Source organism: Thamnophis elegans, chromosome 8, assembly GCF_009769535.1.
Source record: "Thamnophis elegans isolate rThaEle1 chromosome 8, rThaEle1.pri, whole genome shotgun sequence".
Taxonomy (NCBI): domain Eukaryota; kingdom Metazoa; phylum Chordata; class Lepidosauria; order Squamata; family Colubridae; genus Thamnophis; species Thamnophis elegans.
The window spans coordinates 41,883,124-41,900,913 of NC_045548.1; the positions used below are offsets into that span (position 1 = coordinate 41,883,124).

The window sequence follows — 17,790 nt, forward strand, 5'->3', positions numbered from 1 at the left end:
TAGAGGAACTGCCTCCACCACCTGAATGTCGAGAAGGTGGGGCAATGGCCTGATCCATCAGGCAGCAGCGCTCCAGGCTCCGGGATGGACGGAATGACCTGAATAGATTCGGAGGGGTGGAGGCCCTTCGGACAGTCACTCACGCCCTCATGACCTCAAGACTGGACTACTGTAACGCGCTCTACATGGGGCTGCCCTTGAAGAGTGTTCGAAGACTTCAGCTAGTCCAGAATGCAGTCGCGCAAGCGATTGTGGGTGCACCTAGGTACAACCATGTCACACCTATCCTCCGTGAGCTGCACTGGCTTCCCATTTGCCTCCGGACACGCTTCAAGGTGCTAGTCGTTACTTTTAAAGCCCTGCGTGGTATCGGACCTGGTTACCTGAGAGACCGCCTCCTGCCAGTCACCTCCCAAAGACCTATTAGCTCCCACAGACTAGGCCTCCTCCAGATTCCATCTGCCGGCCAATGTCGGCTGGCGACCCCCCGTGGGAGGGCCTTCTCTGTGGCTGCTCCGGCCCTATGGAACGATCTCCCCGTTGAGATCCAGACCCTTACTACCCTTCCGGCCTTCCGCAAAGCAATTAAGACCTGGCTGTTCCAGCAGGCCTGGGGCTGTTGAATTATCCAGCCCCATCGGATGTTATGTCTGTTGCTGAATTTATAATTGTTGTTTTTATTTTTGTACCCCCCCTCCCTTCTTATTGTTAGTCGCCCTGAGTCTTCCGGGAGTAGGGCGGCATACAAGCTTAATAATCTAACTAACTAACTAACTAACTAACTAACTAACTAATCAACCTGAGACTATGACGAACCGTGGCTCAGACCCAAGCATCCGACGTGATCTTGTCCCATTGCTCCGCATAGAGGGAAAGGAGGCCGCCGATCTGTCGACTCGGGTGCGAGTCACTTCCCTGTGCGGTAGGGACGGCTGCCTCCCCCATGAAAAGGCCACCTGGACTGGTGCTGGAAACGGTGTCTGTCCTGAAAGGACAGCCTGTGAAACTGCCTGTCAGAGCAGAAGGAAGAAAAAGCCTACGGTAAGGATGAAGCCTAGTCCCGGGCTTCCTAGCAGTAGATGGCAGAACCTTCATTTTGTCTTTAACCTCGACTAGAAGGGGTCGAGGGCCTCCCCAAAGATTAGGCCCCTGAACGGAGTGGCTGCCAAATTCCACTTGGTCTTGTTATTCATCTGCCAGTGGTACAGCCACAAGAGTCCGCGAGACGCGACTGAAGTGGTCAAGACCCTGGACACAAACTTGACCGTGTCCAGGGTCGCATCAGCAGAGAACTGGGAGGCTGCCATGATCTATATTAGATCCTGGTGAAGCCGCTCGTCCTGGATGGGAATGCGCTCCTGGAGCTGCTTAAGCCACATGACCGTGGCGCAGTTGAAATAGGGAGTCAAGGCTGCAGACTTGATAGCCCACGCAGTGGCATTAAAATTCTCCCTCAAGGTAAGTTCCGCTCGCTTACCCTCCGGCCTTAATTTATCTGCTGCACCGCCGGATACCACTGGAGAGGAGGAGACCAGGGAGGCCACCAGGTTGCCAACAGCCGGCAACTGAATGGCCTGAGCAAAAGTCTGCTCCATGCTATAATGCCCTCGGACATTACCCCCAGGAGTCGAGAAATTGGAGGGAAGTGCCCACTGGTTGGTCAGTACCTCCATAAACAAGGGAGGAGCCAGAATCTCTTCCTAGCCCGTAGCCATGGCAGAAAACATAGCCAGGTCAGAATTCCTAGGTGGGGGCACCGAAGGGTCCCCGGTCCCCACCTTGGTGGTCTTCCTTGCCTCGCTCAATAGACCTCTGAACATGGCTGGGACAAAGAGGCCTGCAGAAGAAGACACATTTGAGGGACCCACATTCTCATCATCGATAAACCCATGTCCTGGATGTTCTCCTCCCCCAAGACCGAAGCTTCACCAACCATGGAAGGAGAGGAAGCATGAAGATGGGCCCTGCCCGGGTCCCCATGCCTGGAAGAAAGGAGCTTTTGCCCCTCTGGGCAATGCCCCACGAATGGCAACAGAAATAAGCCTTTTCATACCTTTTGTTAAATGCTCCAAATCTTCCACATCCCCATAAGAAGAGCTAGGCCTCGGGAGCCAACCTGTGAGAGGAGCAAGAGCCCCTGGAAGTACCCTCCAAAGGGTCTGCACTGCCCCTCCCTGTGTAACCTGGAGACCCCGAAGGAGAGGGGGAGGGGGACAGAAGGAGAAGGGCTAAAACCCCTAGGGGAAGAAAACCCAGAAAAAAGGCCTAATTGGAAACCTGGATGTGTCCCTGGAATTAGGCCTTGAGGCCTTGGCCTGCCTCTCTGTCCTTGCAAAAGCCTTTTCAATGGCCTTATGCCTTCTGGCCTCCACCCTGGCGGACGCCCTAGATGGGCGCTGAACCAAGCTAGGCATAGGAAAGGGAACCCCCTCGGAGCCCTGCACCAAAGCCTCCACACCCCCCATCGGGCCTTCCACCTGGCCCTGGGGAAGATCTGACCCCCTCCTCCATGCCCCACTCACGTGTCCGACGAAGAAGTCACTGGCCTCTGTAGGCCTCACCGGGACTGGGCCTGCTGGGTGGAGTGGAGGGACTAGGCCAAAATCGTCCCCAGTTGAAGCACACGAATGGCCGTAGAATGAGGCAAGAGCCTTGCGCACATGGCGGCAGTCAAAATGGCCGCCAAAACTCCATGCGGAGGCGAGGGGCCAAAACAAGCACTCGCGGCTCCGCTCCTAGAAGCCACCGCCGCTCCAGATAAGGATGGGGGGGCCACGCGGCCCACTGGCACGCACTCCTCGCCCCCAAACTCCCCTCACAAAGGCCGGTAACTGCGGAGGCATGCGGCAGCCGCCCAGATCAAACGGCAGCTCCGCGGCAGCTTGTGCGTGCTGAGGTGCCAAAATTCACGCTCTCTCGCTCGGGAAGGCAAGTTGCCTTCCCAGAAGCTGCACCTGGAACTGGCACCCGCGCAATCCCGGGGATAGGGCTGAGGCTCCAGGCCCGCGGGGGGAGGCTGGATGCCCCACAGGGCCCTCCCCCAACTGCCAGAGGCAGAGGACTGTCCCTTGGGGCCGCAGCAAGGAGGATTTAGAATTTGTAAAATTTAAAGGTGCCCAATTAAGCCAAATAGAAAGCCAGATCGCAATAAAACAAATCCTACCTATGGACTATTCTCAAACTGTACTTGGAGCAAGAAAGACAGAGAGAAACTGGGCCAGGATTGGAAGACACCAGTATTTAAGTCTTTGCTCTCAGTCTTTGGACCAATCAGGCTTTGAGAATACCCACATGTGACCACTCGCTCCCTTCCTCTGGTAAAGCGTAATGTGGAGTTTCCAAAGTTAAGTTATTCTTTTAAAAATCTGCTGAATCCAAAGAAAAATAAATGAATGCCTTTTGCACCCTTACCAGCAAATAGAAAGTACAGTCAGTAGTCCTGCTGCAAAGCCCCTCACCTCTCTCCCCATCCCATCCCAAAGGGGCTCCACAGGATTTGGGCCTGTTCTGATGCCTCACGAACACACTCCAATTCCTTGCAGAAATGATGGCTGCTTTCAGAGCTTTCTGTCCCAATCAGCTGGCTGTTGGAAAACCGCAATGCTCTCCTGCCTCTTTGGGAAACCAGAATCTGTATGCTAAGGCAGTGGCTTCAGGATGAGCTTTCCGAAATCTTTCCCTTGCTTTAAACCCCTTCTATCCCCGCCCCCACAAAAAAATTGACATTTCTTAAAGAAAACAAAAACATCAAAGAAAAAACAAAAAAGGCTGGGACAGGAAAACTTGTTCATCTTTTTCTTTCCCAATCCCGTTAGGTGTTGAAACTAAATTCCCCACCTCTGTCCTCCAATCTCTATCCCCTTTAACAATTTAATTTATTAACTTCCTGCATGTGTGGAAAGATGGTGACAAAATCTGTAAATTACTTATCTTGACTCCACACTAAAGAGTAGAGGAAAGGAACGAAGCAAGCGAAGAAAATTTTTTTCCTTGAGGAGCCAGCTAGAACTCCCCTAAAAGTGTTTTGCTGTTTGTCTAATTGCCTTTAGAACCTAGCTAGGATTCTAAAGCCAAGTCCTAACTGGATCCTAAAGGCAGTCATACAAACAGCAAAAATATTTTCAAGGACCTATTTCTATCCAATTTGCTGCATATGTTTTGCTCTAACCAGCTAAATTTTTTGAGCTGAATTTTTTATTTCAGCTTCTCCAAACAAAAAACTGCAGAAAGATTTTCTTTACTTGCTTCATTCCTTTCCTTTACTCTTCAGCCTGGCACTTGCTTCTGGGCCACAGCCATGCTGTGTAGGGACACTGGGGGACCGAGCAGCTTGCTTTCATTCCTAACGTGACAAAATTTCTAGATGGAGGTTATGGTAAAAAGTAAGTGAGTGATTGGCAATGGAGGTGAGGAGGCCTGAAGCAGGTGGGCTTATATCTGCACTAGGCCTTCTAGGATCTCCCCATACCTGAGGCACCCCATGCTCATTTTAACGACCTGCACATTCATTTAACAATTGCACTAGAGAGAGTACGGATGGTTAGTTGTAATGTGAGGCAGTTCATTTAATATTTGTCCTGACTTCCAACCATAATGGTCAGGTTCCATTATGGGCAGGCTCCATTATGGTTATAACTTGAGATCTATCTGTATATATGTGGATTCTAACTATCACAATCTCAGGGGATAATGACTTTTAAATCACTTATTTTGCTATATGTGCACATTAAAATGATTTGCTGATATTAAGATTTATCAATAGCCTTTTTAAACTTCAGAAACAGGTGTTTTAGTGAGTGTGTGCCTTTAAATACTTCCATTTCTGTAAATATTGTATGACTGCAGATTCTTGAAATTCCTATTTTTCAGGTGTTGGAAAATCATGTTTGTTGTTGCAGTTTACAGACAAAAGGTTTCAACCAGTTCATGACCTTACTATAGGTAAGTCCTTAGTAGATAAATGATGAAAGATGAAACATTTATACATAAATAGCTCTTAATCCATTTGATATGTAATTTAGGTACATACTGAACAATTATTATTTCCACAATTATAATTACATTTGTATATAATTACTGTTTTTCACAGTTGTATGAAAAATTTTGGGAATTTTAGCTTACTGTGGGCAAACTGTTGATTCATGTGATTCATCTACTCTACTATGTGATTTTTGATTGGGCCAGGAAGCATGTGCTTAGCAAATAAACTGGAAATGATAGCTTATCATTTCCTTTGACAACCAAAACAATGGTATGTGAAGAAATAACAAGCCAGGATAATCTTTTCAAGTAATAGTAAATCTGGGGAACTCTTAACTAAAATGATCGGAAAAATAGGAAGATGGGAATTCAATATGTTGCTCTCTGCTGGAGACTTGTACAGGTAGTCCTTGACTTACAACATTTTGTTTAGTGATTGTTCAAAGTTACAATAGCAAAGAAAAAAGTGATTTATGACCATTTTTCACAGTTACAGCCTTTACAACATCCCCATGATCATGTGATCAAAATTCAGGTGGTGGACAACTGGTTCATATTTAGGACCATTGCTGTGTCCCAAGATCATGTGATCACCTTTGGCAACCTTCTGACAAGCAAAGTCAATGAGAAAGCCAGATTTACTTAATGACCGGGTTACTAACTAATCAACTGCAATTATTCCCTTAACAACTGTGGCAAGAAAGGTCGTAAAATGGGTCAAAACTGTCTTAACATATGTCTCACTTAACAACATAAATTTTGGGCTCAATTGTTGCAGGACTACCTACAATCACTCAAGAGAGACCTTCTCCACCCCCACACATATACATAAACACACATAAATATATAACAACAGTTAAAATTGTGCACAATGAAAACTATTTTAAAATCTTATTAAAGGATGCTTTGCGGGAGAAAGGAGATAACTATTTCTTCGTAGTAACCAACCCTATATTGAAACTATTACAAAGTTATTCCTGTAACTCTGTCAAGGAACTCCTCTAAAATTTCCTCAAAATCAATCCTACCTTCCTGTCATACGGTTCTATGATAAAATACAGAACCCTTCAAAAATGATTTTTGACTCTGGCCATTTGATGGTAGAGTCTTCTAAACAGAATATAAACCTCTTTTGGGATACTTTTCCAGAAACATAAATTCTGTGTTCTTGCGATAAGCGTTTATGAGTGTGGTGGTGGTGGTGGCTTTTAGACAGTTATGTTAATGGAAAGGAATATACAACACCAGCATATTGCTTATTTTTTTGATAAAACTACTGCCCTATTGTTTATTATACAGTAATAATGCCAGTTTAAATTATACAGAATAACCCAGTTTCTAAAATGTTTCCCAAAAATAAAACATGAGTTTAAAATTATATGAATTATGTTTCTCTGAATGTATAGAGTTCAATTAACAGATTTATTTTCTTGTGTTCTTAATAGCAGTTAGTTACCAGAAAGTAACTTTAAAAGAAAAAAAGAGCCATATAGTATAGTATAGTATACCATTTCTTAAAGTATGAATGTCTTTGATCTATTTTCTCTTTCCCTATTTTAACAAAGAAAATCATACTTTGGGATGATTATTCTTATTTTTCCTACCATAGTTCAAATGCAGCAGATTTTTATTTTATTTTTTCTTGCGTTTCCTTGTGATTAAAGGTTTTCCTGTAGTCCTTGAACTTGTAGAAATATATGCAAACATTGATTGTATTGTCACAGTGACTGAGTCCTGTACTCTCTTTTTGTTGTTCACAATTAGTGAACTCTCCTACCTGCATTTTGCCTCTCAGAAGAGGAATTGAATATGGCACATACCCACAGAATAATAATAATAATAATAATAATAATAGGAACTATGGCCATGCATAAGATTTGACAAGAGTTTCAGAATGAGCCAGGCAGGCATTATGAAGAGAGATCCTTCTGTGGAAGCCAGGCACTCTTTCTGTCCTGGAGTCCAATCCCAAAACATCATGGTACGCTGTGCTTATTCTCTGGAGGGAGAGGGCATACAAGCTACAGCTTCAAACTGTAATTTAGAACTAGGCAGATCCCAATCCACGTTATCACTAACATCATCAGTAAGGCATCTCCATTCATTTGCATGACAGTCTAAATGCTAAAATGAATATAAGTTGCCTCTACCATAGCCTGTAGAGATAAAGGCAAAGTAATAATTATATTTCCTTTAGAAATGATTAGTAAGGCCTCTTCATGCTACAGTAGTGGGTTTGAATGTGAGCCGTCTAAGTGCTAGAAACTATACTGTGATTTCTGGCATGAATGGAAACTTAGCAAATCTGTATCAAATAGTGTAAAGGAACTAGAATTCTGAAGCAACTGCAGAACAGTATTGCAATGTTTTTGAAAGATTAATGTAGATCCTTATTTCATTTTCTTCTTTTACAATTTTGTGTATTTTTCTGATTGTTTTCGTATATAGTTAATCAAAACTAAGAAACGATGGGTTTCATTGATTTTGTTTCATTATTCAGGTGTAGAATTTGGTGCTCGAATGATAACCATTGACGGGAAGCAGATAAAACTTCAGATATGGGATACAGTAAGTAAAAATCTTCCTGCAAGAATTTTTTAGACAAATTCAGATTGTTATTTTTTAAAAATAGAAGCTACCAAAAATAATATGATCCTCCAGTTTAGCAAAATTGGTCCTTGATTTTGCACTTGTTAAGCTGGAAATATTATGAATCAATAGTTTATATCAGGATACACTGTGGCTTCATTTTATACTTGAAGTGGTGGTGGTAATGATAATGATTATGATTGTGAAATTATTGTTAACTTGTTACTTCTAGGCTTTGTAAAGAGTAGGGAAATGATAATTTTTTGTCTTGTCTACCTATGGTCTGAATTAGCATGTTTTGTTTTAGGGGCTATTGTAAATTAAACATGTTTACTGAATGAAGAGGTATTAAGCAGATGCATTATAGAATTAGTTCATTCAATAATATTGCATCATTTACTTCAGTGCAATTGGCAAAAAGGCTTTCACTTTAAAACAATTCTTTAAAAATTGTTTTGAATTTTTTTTACCATTCTGATTTAAAAATAATAATACATAATGGTCAACTCACGGTTCTTATCCATAAAAAGAAACAGAAAAAAGTATTTATGTGTTGCTTTTGGCACTTAATAACAAGAAAGTAGAAGTTTATTGCAGGACATTGGAAAGAGCATTGAAGTCTTGTTGCTTTCTGTTTCCATCAAATAACTTTGCTTAGAATTGCTGGAAGGGAAACAGGACCAAGCCTTCGATTTCCCTTCAGCTATTGAGCTTTGTAATTAGCAGGGCAGGTATGTTGTGAAAGTGAACACGGGTCATGATTTCCAACAATATTGTAATACTATTTCCAATAAGAATTAAATTATAGCTTTTGCAATATAACCTGGATGGATAAGAGAGACACATAAAAAAAAGATTGAGTAAGTAGGTAAAAGTTACAGATTGTCCATTGCTACAGTGGAAAGCTACTAACTTGCTCCCATATCACATTTATTAATGTATCTTCTATATTGATATTAGAGCAATACTTCATGAATGAAGGCAATTAAACATTTCCCAGGATAATGTTGCAGGATCCAATATGGGTTGGAAGCAATACAATGCAGCTTTCGAGATATGCAAGTGAGCATTGCATATCGCCCAGAAGCTACTATATGAGGACAAAACATGCTTTGCAAAGATCACTTGGAGATGGGAAATACTTTTAATGTAATCTATCAGATCCTCTGCATGGATTGCCCCTGTGACTATGTAGGGCAGATGGGGAGGAAGCTAACCACCAGACTGCAAGAACAGAAGTGAGCATCATATGTCATTGGTAGCCTGACATTGCAATGAACAAGGACATACATTCAATTTCTCAGCTGCTAAAGAGTTTTGGCCGAGCAGATAAAAAGATAACCAGGGAAATGATTGAAGCATGAGAAACAGTTCCCTTATCAGTCAACTGCAGAGCTAATTTGCCACCATCTTAACAGATACTTAGGAGGACTGGATAGCACAAGGAAATAACAGCCAATAGCCAGCCATCAACACATCAATCAACCAATAGGAATCCTCACCCATCAGGCACCGTGTAAATATAATGCATGCCAGTAGTAGAGAAAAGTTCTATGAGGATGGGCTCCAGCATGAGGCCAAAAGCTCGGAAAACTAAACCTCTAGTTCTGATGACTGACCATTTGGCTCATGCAGTAATAGTTCAGTTTCTGAAAATTTCACAATATCAAGTAATACATAAGTTAGATTTAGTGTAAAGTTTCAATTCATGGATGGATCAAATCCAGCAAGAAATGAGAAAATGACCATTTTTAACAGGACTAACATTTTGCTTTAAGAAACATTAACAGATTCACTCTGGTTTGTTCAGTTTTTTAAAAATCCTACACAGGATATATTTTATTTCTGGTTTCTTTAAATACTGCCTTTATCTTTCAAGTTTTCAAGATTGTATTTTATTTCATATGTAGGCTTACAACCATTTATGACTACTTTACAACCATTCATTTAGTGACTGTTCATAGATACAATGGCACTGAAAAACTGAGTTACGTCCTCCCACTTATGACCTTTGCAGGGTCCCTGCAGTCATGTGATCACAATCTAGGCACTTGCTAACTACCTTGCACATATGAAAGTTACAGTGCCCTATAGTTATATGATTACTACCTTGTGTCCTTCCCAGCAAGCTTAATGACAGAAGGTTTCAAGTTAGTCATGTGACGTCATAATGACTGCAGGTGATTTGTTTAACAAGACAAAAAGGTAGTAAAACATGCCTCACCTAATCACTGCACTGCATAAGGATGAATTTTTTTATCCCTATTGTTATAAGTCAAGGCTTACCTATATCTAGGTTCCTCTATTTACCTAAAATATCTCTTTAAAATTTTACTGTGTAAAATGCACAATGGCGCAGTGGTTAGAGTGCAGTATTGCAGGCTATTTCTGCTGCCTGCCTGCAATTTGGCACTAGGCTCAAGGTTGACCCAGCCTTCTATCCTTTCGAGGTGGATAAAATAAGGACCCAAATTGTTGGGCTAATATGCTGGCTGTGTAAATTGTTTAGAGAGGGCTGTGAAGCAGTATATGTCTAAGTGCTATTGCTATTGCTACAGTTTACTATTTTTAGGAATAAAGATATTCATAATAATTTGTTTTTAGCTATTTTGTGTACAAAGCTCCATGCAACTCTGTTTCAAGTACAAAACTACTGTTATGTAGTCAAGACTATAGCATTATTCCTGTCCTAAGTCTTATAATTTGCAATTAGAAATCTTAACAATGTCAAACTTACAATTAAAACAGCAAGATAGAGAAGTGCAATAAATAGTAACATAGAATTGATCTGGATATAACTCATGAAGTATGGTTTATATATGATCATTGGCTTCTGACATTGCATGTTTTATGTAAATATCTTCATGATATCAGAGCTGTATGCAGACCTAATACCATACAAATTTCTATAATATGAACCTATTGCCTAATATTATGTAACAGAGCTTATGAAGTAACTGCCCTGGTCTGATTAGACTGTGACTTCACAAGCTTACATAAACTTGGCATATTTAATATTGATTGCTAAATATCCCTAATTTATTTTCACTATAATTTATCTAGACATGACAGCAAAGCTGTCATTTCCCTTTTGCAGATGATGTTAGAAATATATTTTCTTCTATATATTGTTTACTACATGATTTAACCTTGCTAACCGATAACAAGCAGTTCTCCATAGTGAGGGGAGGAGTATCCAGGATGCGTTGACCTTGTCCTCTCATTGATTGGGCTGAGTCAGATAAGCTCTTTGGGCCATGCCCTGGTGTCCAGGTACCACCCAGTTATCGACTCAGCCCCTCAACGGGCGGCTGTGATCATCCTAACTCCTGGAAAATTTTAAAGAAAGGACTGAACTCATAGTTAACTGGATTGCATTCGCTGTCTCCCTGCCTGAGTGAGTAACTGGCTCTTGGGTGATTCCCTGGCCGGCAAGAGAGAGAGTGAGCACGCGCAGCAAGCCCTTCAGGGCAACGCGGAGCCAGCCCTTCAGGGCAACGCGCAGCCTAGGTCATAAAGAGAGACCTAGGGCACTAATCGAGACTGCGGGCGAGGGGATGCTCCCCTGGAAGCCCCGGGAAGGCAGTTACATCGGAGAGGCTCAGCCGGGCCTGGAGCGCTCCGCCCCCCCGGGGGTCGAGCGGGGCATTTTTAAATGCAGTGGAGCGCCCATGCCTGCCTGCGAGTGCTGGAGAGAGATAGCGGCCCGCAGGAGCTCACAAAGCTCGGAAGAGAGCAGAGGAAGCGAGAGAAGAGCTCTCCAGCAGCAGCAGAAATCGCACAGCAGCCCCAAAGGCACAAGCCGCTTCCACTTGTTCCCAGGGAGAGGAACTTTTTGAATTTGGAGCCAGTGGCCATTTTGGAACCACGTGATCCAAAATGGCGGCACCCAGCAGCACAGAGGATGTCGGCAGGACTCAAGCCTCCAGCCCAGCAGCCAGCAGCCCCACCGGAGGAGCAGAGGAGCAGCTAAACAGGTCAGGGACTGTTACAGAGGCTGCTAGGGGAGGAGAAGGCAAGGCAAAGGCAAAGAGAAAGCACGTCTCCTCCAAGGGGTCAAAGAAGCAGGCTGCAGCTCCAGCCCCCAAAAGCTGGCTCCAAATATGAAAGGCGGAGGCACTGAGCCTTGGAGTGCATTTGCCATAAGGCCAGCAGCAAGAAAGCTACTCCTGGCCAGGAATCTGGGGAAGGATTTTCAGGGATTCTCCCTTCTGGCACGACTGCAGATGCCCCCCCCCCCACACACACACAGGTGAGGATGCTCTTTGATACTTCAGGCATCTGGGGGGCTGCACAAGGATGGCAATCTCTCTCATGCCCCACAGCAGCGGGACTCTCGCCATAGCCCTTCCCATCCACACCTGCTGGGACAGGGGAGGGAATACCACCTACATCAGGGATGCCCAACTTCCAGGATATGATGATGCAGGCCTTCCAGCAGTGCATGGCAGCAACCTTTCGGCAGCCACAGATGCAGACCCAGGCAGCCTCCGTGCCTAGGGTGTCGGAAGGGCTAGAGACTCAGGAGGAAGATTTTCCAGAATTACCTGCCTCCTTCCAGGGGGACAGCGATTCGGATTCTGAAGAGGGCGAAATCAGAGAGGATAGACTCTCTGAGGACAAAGGCATGCCTCCTCCCAAACCTACCTTCTCTGGATTGTTCCAGCCCTCTCTGTACAAATCCCTTCTGTTCACGGCCAAGACATCTGCCAAGCTTGGCATCAGGCCAACAGAAGCCCTGGCACAACCCCAGGGGTTTTCAGCAGAAAACATTTTCGAGGAGCAGGCTATTGAGGCAGACACGGTGCCCACACCCAAGTCTTACCTAAACATGATCAAGCGGCAATGGGCCTCTCCCACGGCAGGCCCCATGCCCACTTCCACAGACAAGACCTTCTTCAACGTGGACAGGGACATGGCCCAGGTGCTTTCACAACCCACCATCGATGCACTTGTCATGGCCTTGCATACGCCTACTAACATGCCAGGGGAACAAGAGGATGCTCTGAGGGCGGAAGACAAGAAAGCGGACCTCATCTTACAGAGGACGCATCAAGCAGCGGCCTGGGCAGTGAGAGCAGCCACCAACGCCTCCTTCTTCAACTGGTCTTGTCTGCTGTGGCTGCAAGTCCTGCAGCAGCGAATCCCCATTTCATATGGCAGGGCCCACCAAGACATCAACAAGCTGCTGGCCACCACCCAATTCTCCTCAGATGCCACCTTAGCTGCAGCCAGGTTTGCCTCCAGGGTGATCGCCTCATCTGTGGCATCTCGCAGGCTGCTTTGGCTGAAGCAGTGGCAAGCGGAAGTATGCCACAAATGGCGCCTGGCATCGGCCCCCTTCATGGGAGAATCCCTCTTTGGAGCAGCCCTCGACCCATTCCTGGTAGAGAACAAGGACAAGCGGAAGGTGCTCCCCGCTGTTCACAAAAAGTCCAACTTCAGGGCGTGCCTTTTCAACACGGTGCAGTTCCAGGGGCCACAATCCTGTTCGAGCCACGATCCCGCAGGTTCTGGACTCCTTCAGGTGGGCCTGGACAGAGGGTTAGCTCCCAACATGATTAGGAGACAGATCTCGGCCATCTCATCGGTACTTCTGTGTGGTAGGTCTCAGACCTTGACTCACCACCCTATGGTCAGGCGATTCCTCAAGGGGGCATCCAATCTTAAGCCACAAGTATCCCTCCTGGGACTTGCATAAGGTGTTGGACGCTCTGACAGACCCTCCTTTCGAACCCTTGCGAACTGTGTCTCTTACGTTTTTGACTCTTAAAGTGGCCTTTCTGGTGGCCATCACCTCAGCCAGGTGGATATCCGAATTACAGGCTCTGTTGGCCAGGGAGGATCTCTGTGTGTTTCACCAGGACAGGGTGGTACTAAGGTTGGACCCCTCCTTCATCCTTAAGGTGTGCTCCTGCTCCCATCGCTCGCAGGAATTGATATTGCCCAATTTCTGCCCGGACCCCACTCACCCGTTAGAGAGGAAGTGGCACACCCTAGACGTAAGGAGGGCTCTGAGGATTTACCTCAGAAGAACCCAGCCGAACAGGAAGTCTGAAACCCTGTTTGTCTCTTTCCAGCCGGGATCCCTGGGGAACAAGGTGACATTCACCACCATAGGCAGGTGGTTACGAACCTGTATTGTTGCCGCCTACCAAGCACGAGGTCTGCAAACACCAAGCTCTATTACAGCGCATTCCACATGAAGCGCAGCCGAAGTGGCGCAGTGGTTAGGGTGCAGTACTGCAGTACTGAAGGCCACTACAGCTGACTGTTATCTGCAGTTCAGCAGTTCTAATCTCACCGGCTCAAGGTTGACTCAGCCTTCCATTCTTCTGAGGTAGGTGAAATGAGGACCCAGACTGTGGGGGCGATATGCTGACTCTTTAAACTGCTTAGAGAGGGCTGAAAGCCTATGAAGCGGTATATAAGTCTAACTGCTATTGCTACCTCAACGGCCTGGGCCACCCAGGCCTCATTGACTGAGATCTGTAGGGTCTCAGTGGTCTTCCCCCTCACCATTAGTGAGGAACTACAAACTGGACTCCTTTGCCTCTGCAGAGGCTTCATTCGGGCGTAGGGTGTTGAAGGCTGTGCATAGGGCGGAGGTGACACCTCACCAGGCATAAGGTTGTGCAAGCTCTTAATATGGGTAACGCTCCCTAGGGACGTGTAAGCTTTGGTATGTCCCACCCTGGATACTTGTCCCCTCACTATGGAAAAAGGGCATTGGTACTTACCTGAGGCGCCCCTTCTCATAGTGGGGGAGGAGTATCCAGCCCCTCCCTGATATGGTTATGTAGCAAAAACAGTATGTTTGGTTGTTAAACTGTTACGTTGAAGGAATAAATAAAGGTTGAAAACTAAGATAAAGTCTGGAGTGGATGACACAGCGAGTCGGATAAGGTTCTTCTCCGATAACTGGGTGGTACCTGATGGCCAAGGGCGTGGCCCAAAGAGCTTATCTGACTCAGCCCAATCAATGAGAGGTCAAGGTCAACCCATCCTGGATACTCCTCCTCCACTATGAGAAGAGGCGTATCAGGTAAGTACCAACGCCCTTTTCTGTTAGCTGCTTATTAAAAACTATTGATATTGATGTGGATTCTGTTTATTTTTTTATCTCTATATTTATAGTATTTATAAATACTCTATATTTATAAATTATATTATGGGTTAAACATCTATTACATATTTATGTAGACTTCTGGATCATTTATTTGAAAGACCAGCTTACAAGATGTTTTGTACGTTTTCTGTGCTTGCCATTCTACCAGTGTTTGTTTGTGTGTGTGTGTGTGTGTGTGTGTTTCATTCTCTGGATAAACTTTGATTCAGAAGTACAGGATATTATTTAAATGATAACAGACATATATAAAACCAAATTCAAAACTGTTGCTTTTCATAATAAAATGATGGAGATAAACCCATCTGAATATTGTTGAAATCTGGCTGCAGTTTATGATATAATGGATAAAATCTGCATCCTTGGCCTTCATGCAACTTTTACTCCAGCAGATGGTGGGCGTAAAGTTGTCATTCATCATTTATTTACAATGGGCTTTATTTATTCTAGTGTCAACAGCTGCCCCAGGGAGGGAGTTATTGAATTCAAATGTGAAGCACTGGGCTATTTGCTTCCTTTCAAATTTGTCTTCAGAGCTTAGTTGCTAGGAGTCCATTCTGTACTCTAATAATGATTCATGTATTGTGAAGCCATTCAGTAAATTGGGTTGTCAGGGATTGCCAAAAAAAGGTTTAGGGGTCTTGTTCTTGATTTTTCCCCGTAATGGTGCTGTAGATTTTTTAAAAATATGTAAGTCTTATTTTCAAGAAATAGTGGCTGTTTATTTTGTTCCCAATCTCAGTAAAATAAATTTCATTGTAGAAGCTAAATAAACTGAGAATTCTCACACATGAGGAATAAGAAGCTGTTGCTCTTGTTTTACTACAGGCTGGGCAGGAGTCCTTCCGTTCCATCACAAGGTCATACTACAGAGGGGCAGCAGGTGCCTTACTAGTGTATGACATTACAAGGTGAGAATCTTGCAGTTTAATGTGATTTAGACTCTTGTAAAGTATACTGGGTTGGTGGTCTACTAGTTCATGCTTTATTTAAATTTTATTGCCATCAGTGGACCTATTTTAAGCTTTATGAAGATGGATTATATCTATTGTCAAAGTACGTTCAGGTTTTGTAGGACTGAATGTGTATATTCATGTTCAGTTTTAGAGATAATATTTAATGTGGCTAAGATGAATACTTAATTCTGAAGTGGATCTTCTGTGTAGATGATAAAGCTTGTAATCTGAGACAGTATTTCATAGTGTTCTGCTGCTACATTCTTGAGCATTTATACTTTTTTGTAGAGGAACTCAAATTCCCAACCAGATGAATGCTAGGTATTTTTTTGGTTAAAGATTACATAGACACTGTGGTGTGTGTGTGTGTGTGTGTGAGAGAGAGAGAGAGATAATGGATTACTTTTCTGTCTGGATTATGTTATATTTTAATATACTGTGCTGAGAGTTTTATGTTACTCAGATTATAAAGCATGTGAATGAAAAGAATTTTAAATATTTAATTTAAATTTAAATTAAGAATTTCAAATATTATTCCTTTATCACATCAGTCAAAGCAAGAATGATTTCTAAATAGTTTTTGCTGATTCTAGTTGTGTTATTTGGTTGAATCTTATGTAAATTCAAAATGTAAGACCTTTTTAAGAAGGGTGAAGAGTGTTTGATCTTTCCCAAGTTATTAATTAGTTTTGATTTGTAAGTTACTTAGAATTGATATCAATTATATGGATTATAAACTTTAAATGTTAATCTTTTGAGATATTTTATTGGGGTTTTTTTGGCATTCATTTACATTTTAATTTCTTTTCAGGAGGGATACTTTCAACCATTTGACAACGTGGTTAGAAGATGCCCGCCAGCATTCTAATTCCAATATGGTTATTATGCTAATTGGAAATAAAAGGTATTTTAACAAATTAACAAATTTGGTATTTTAACAAATTAACAAATTAACAAAAGGTATTTTGTTTTCTGAAACGGTGTACATTAGGATAATTTTAATTCTATAGTTAGATATATCAATTTAGAGTTTACATTTTTTTATTCCACTCTTATTTTTATAAATAACTCAAGGTTGTGAACATGTACTCCTTTCCCATCCTATTTTTCCCACCACAACAATCCTATGAGGTGAATTGGGCTGAAAGAGAGTGGGTAATTAAATTTGATCTAATTTCACTTAACATTTAATTCAGCTAAATGTAGGTATGCTAAATGTGTATTTATAATTTTCCATTAAAATTAGAATTTCATAACTACCTCTGAAGGATATGGGAGATTCACTTAAAAGCTTTGGGCCACATGTGACTAAGGTTGTAGACTTCTGCCATTATGATGAGTCATACGCATTAATAGGCAATTTATAGACAGGATTTGTTTTTATTATTGCTGCTTGTATCTCATACTGTAGCAAAGGCAATTATTTGGAAATAGTTAGCTAAGATAATGAACAACCATTCGTTTGTTTGAATAGGCATGTCTTCTGTTAAGCATCAATGCTGGCAATTCTGGCAGTAGTCAGAAATTTTAAAGCTTTCCACTTGGAGTTTTTAATCAACAATAGTGAACATATTTGCAATTTAATAAATCTGGACTTCAGAAAAATAATACTACCTGAGATTAAAAAAATTGACATAATTGTAATATTACTTAAATATTATGAACAGATACAGTTAAGTATTCTGATATTTCTCAATTAATTTTTCTCTCCTTAGTGATTTAGAGTCTAGAAGAGAAGTGAAAAAAGAAGAAGGCGAAGCATTTGCAAGAGAGCATGGCCTTATCTTTATGGAGACATCTGCCAAAACTGCTTCAAATGTAGAAGAGGTAATTTTGAGTATTTTTTAATATATTAGATGAGAACTCTAAGTATAGAAAAATATCTTTGAAATAAAGATAAATATTTTTCCTGAACTAGTGAACCATACCAGGATTCCATTAAAAGCCACAGGATGAAATTAAGATTTCTATGCAGATTGTAAGGTTGTGCAGCTGTTGGCCATGTCTTAGTCCTTTCACTGATATCTTAATGCCTACTTACGATACCTCAAATGTGTTTCCTGAGACCACATATCTAATTTGTGAATACACAAAACTGTGGGTTATTTTAATGAGACATTGAGTGATATAATGAGCATC

The 17,790-nt window shown here is 42.8% G+C and overlaps 1 protein-coding gene across 6 annotated transcripts in view; it reads left to right on the forward strand.

Moving 5' to 3' along the window:
* Positions 1 to 17,790, forward strand: part of RAB2A (RAB2A, member RAS oncogene family) — a 56,294-nt gene that overhangs the window by 16,266 nt on the left and 22,238 nt on the right. For all 6 annotated transcript variants that reach the window (XM_032222412.1, XM_032222416.1, XM_032222413.1 and 3 more), the window contains 5 exons: positions 4,870 to 4,941; positions 7,481 to 7,548; positions 15,524 to 15,606; positions 16,463 to 16,555; positions 17,367 to 17,478. In XM_032222412.1, the coding sequence (XP_032078303.1) occupies positions 7,501 to 7,548; positions 15,524 to 15,606; positions 16,463 to 16,555; positions 17,367 to 17,478 (336 nt within the window). In that variant the 5' untranslated portion in view covers positions 4,870 to 4,941; positions 7,481 to 7,500. The remainder of the gene's footprint in view (positions 1 to 4,869; positions 4,942 to 7,480; positions 7,549 to 15,523; positions 15,607 to 16,462; positions 16,556 to 17,366; positions 17,479 to 17,790) is intronic.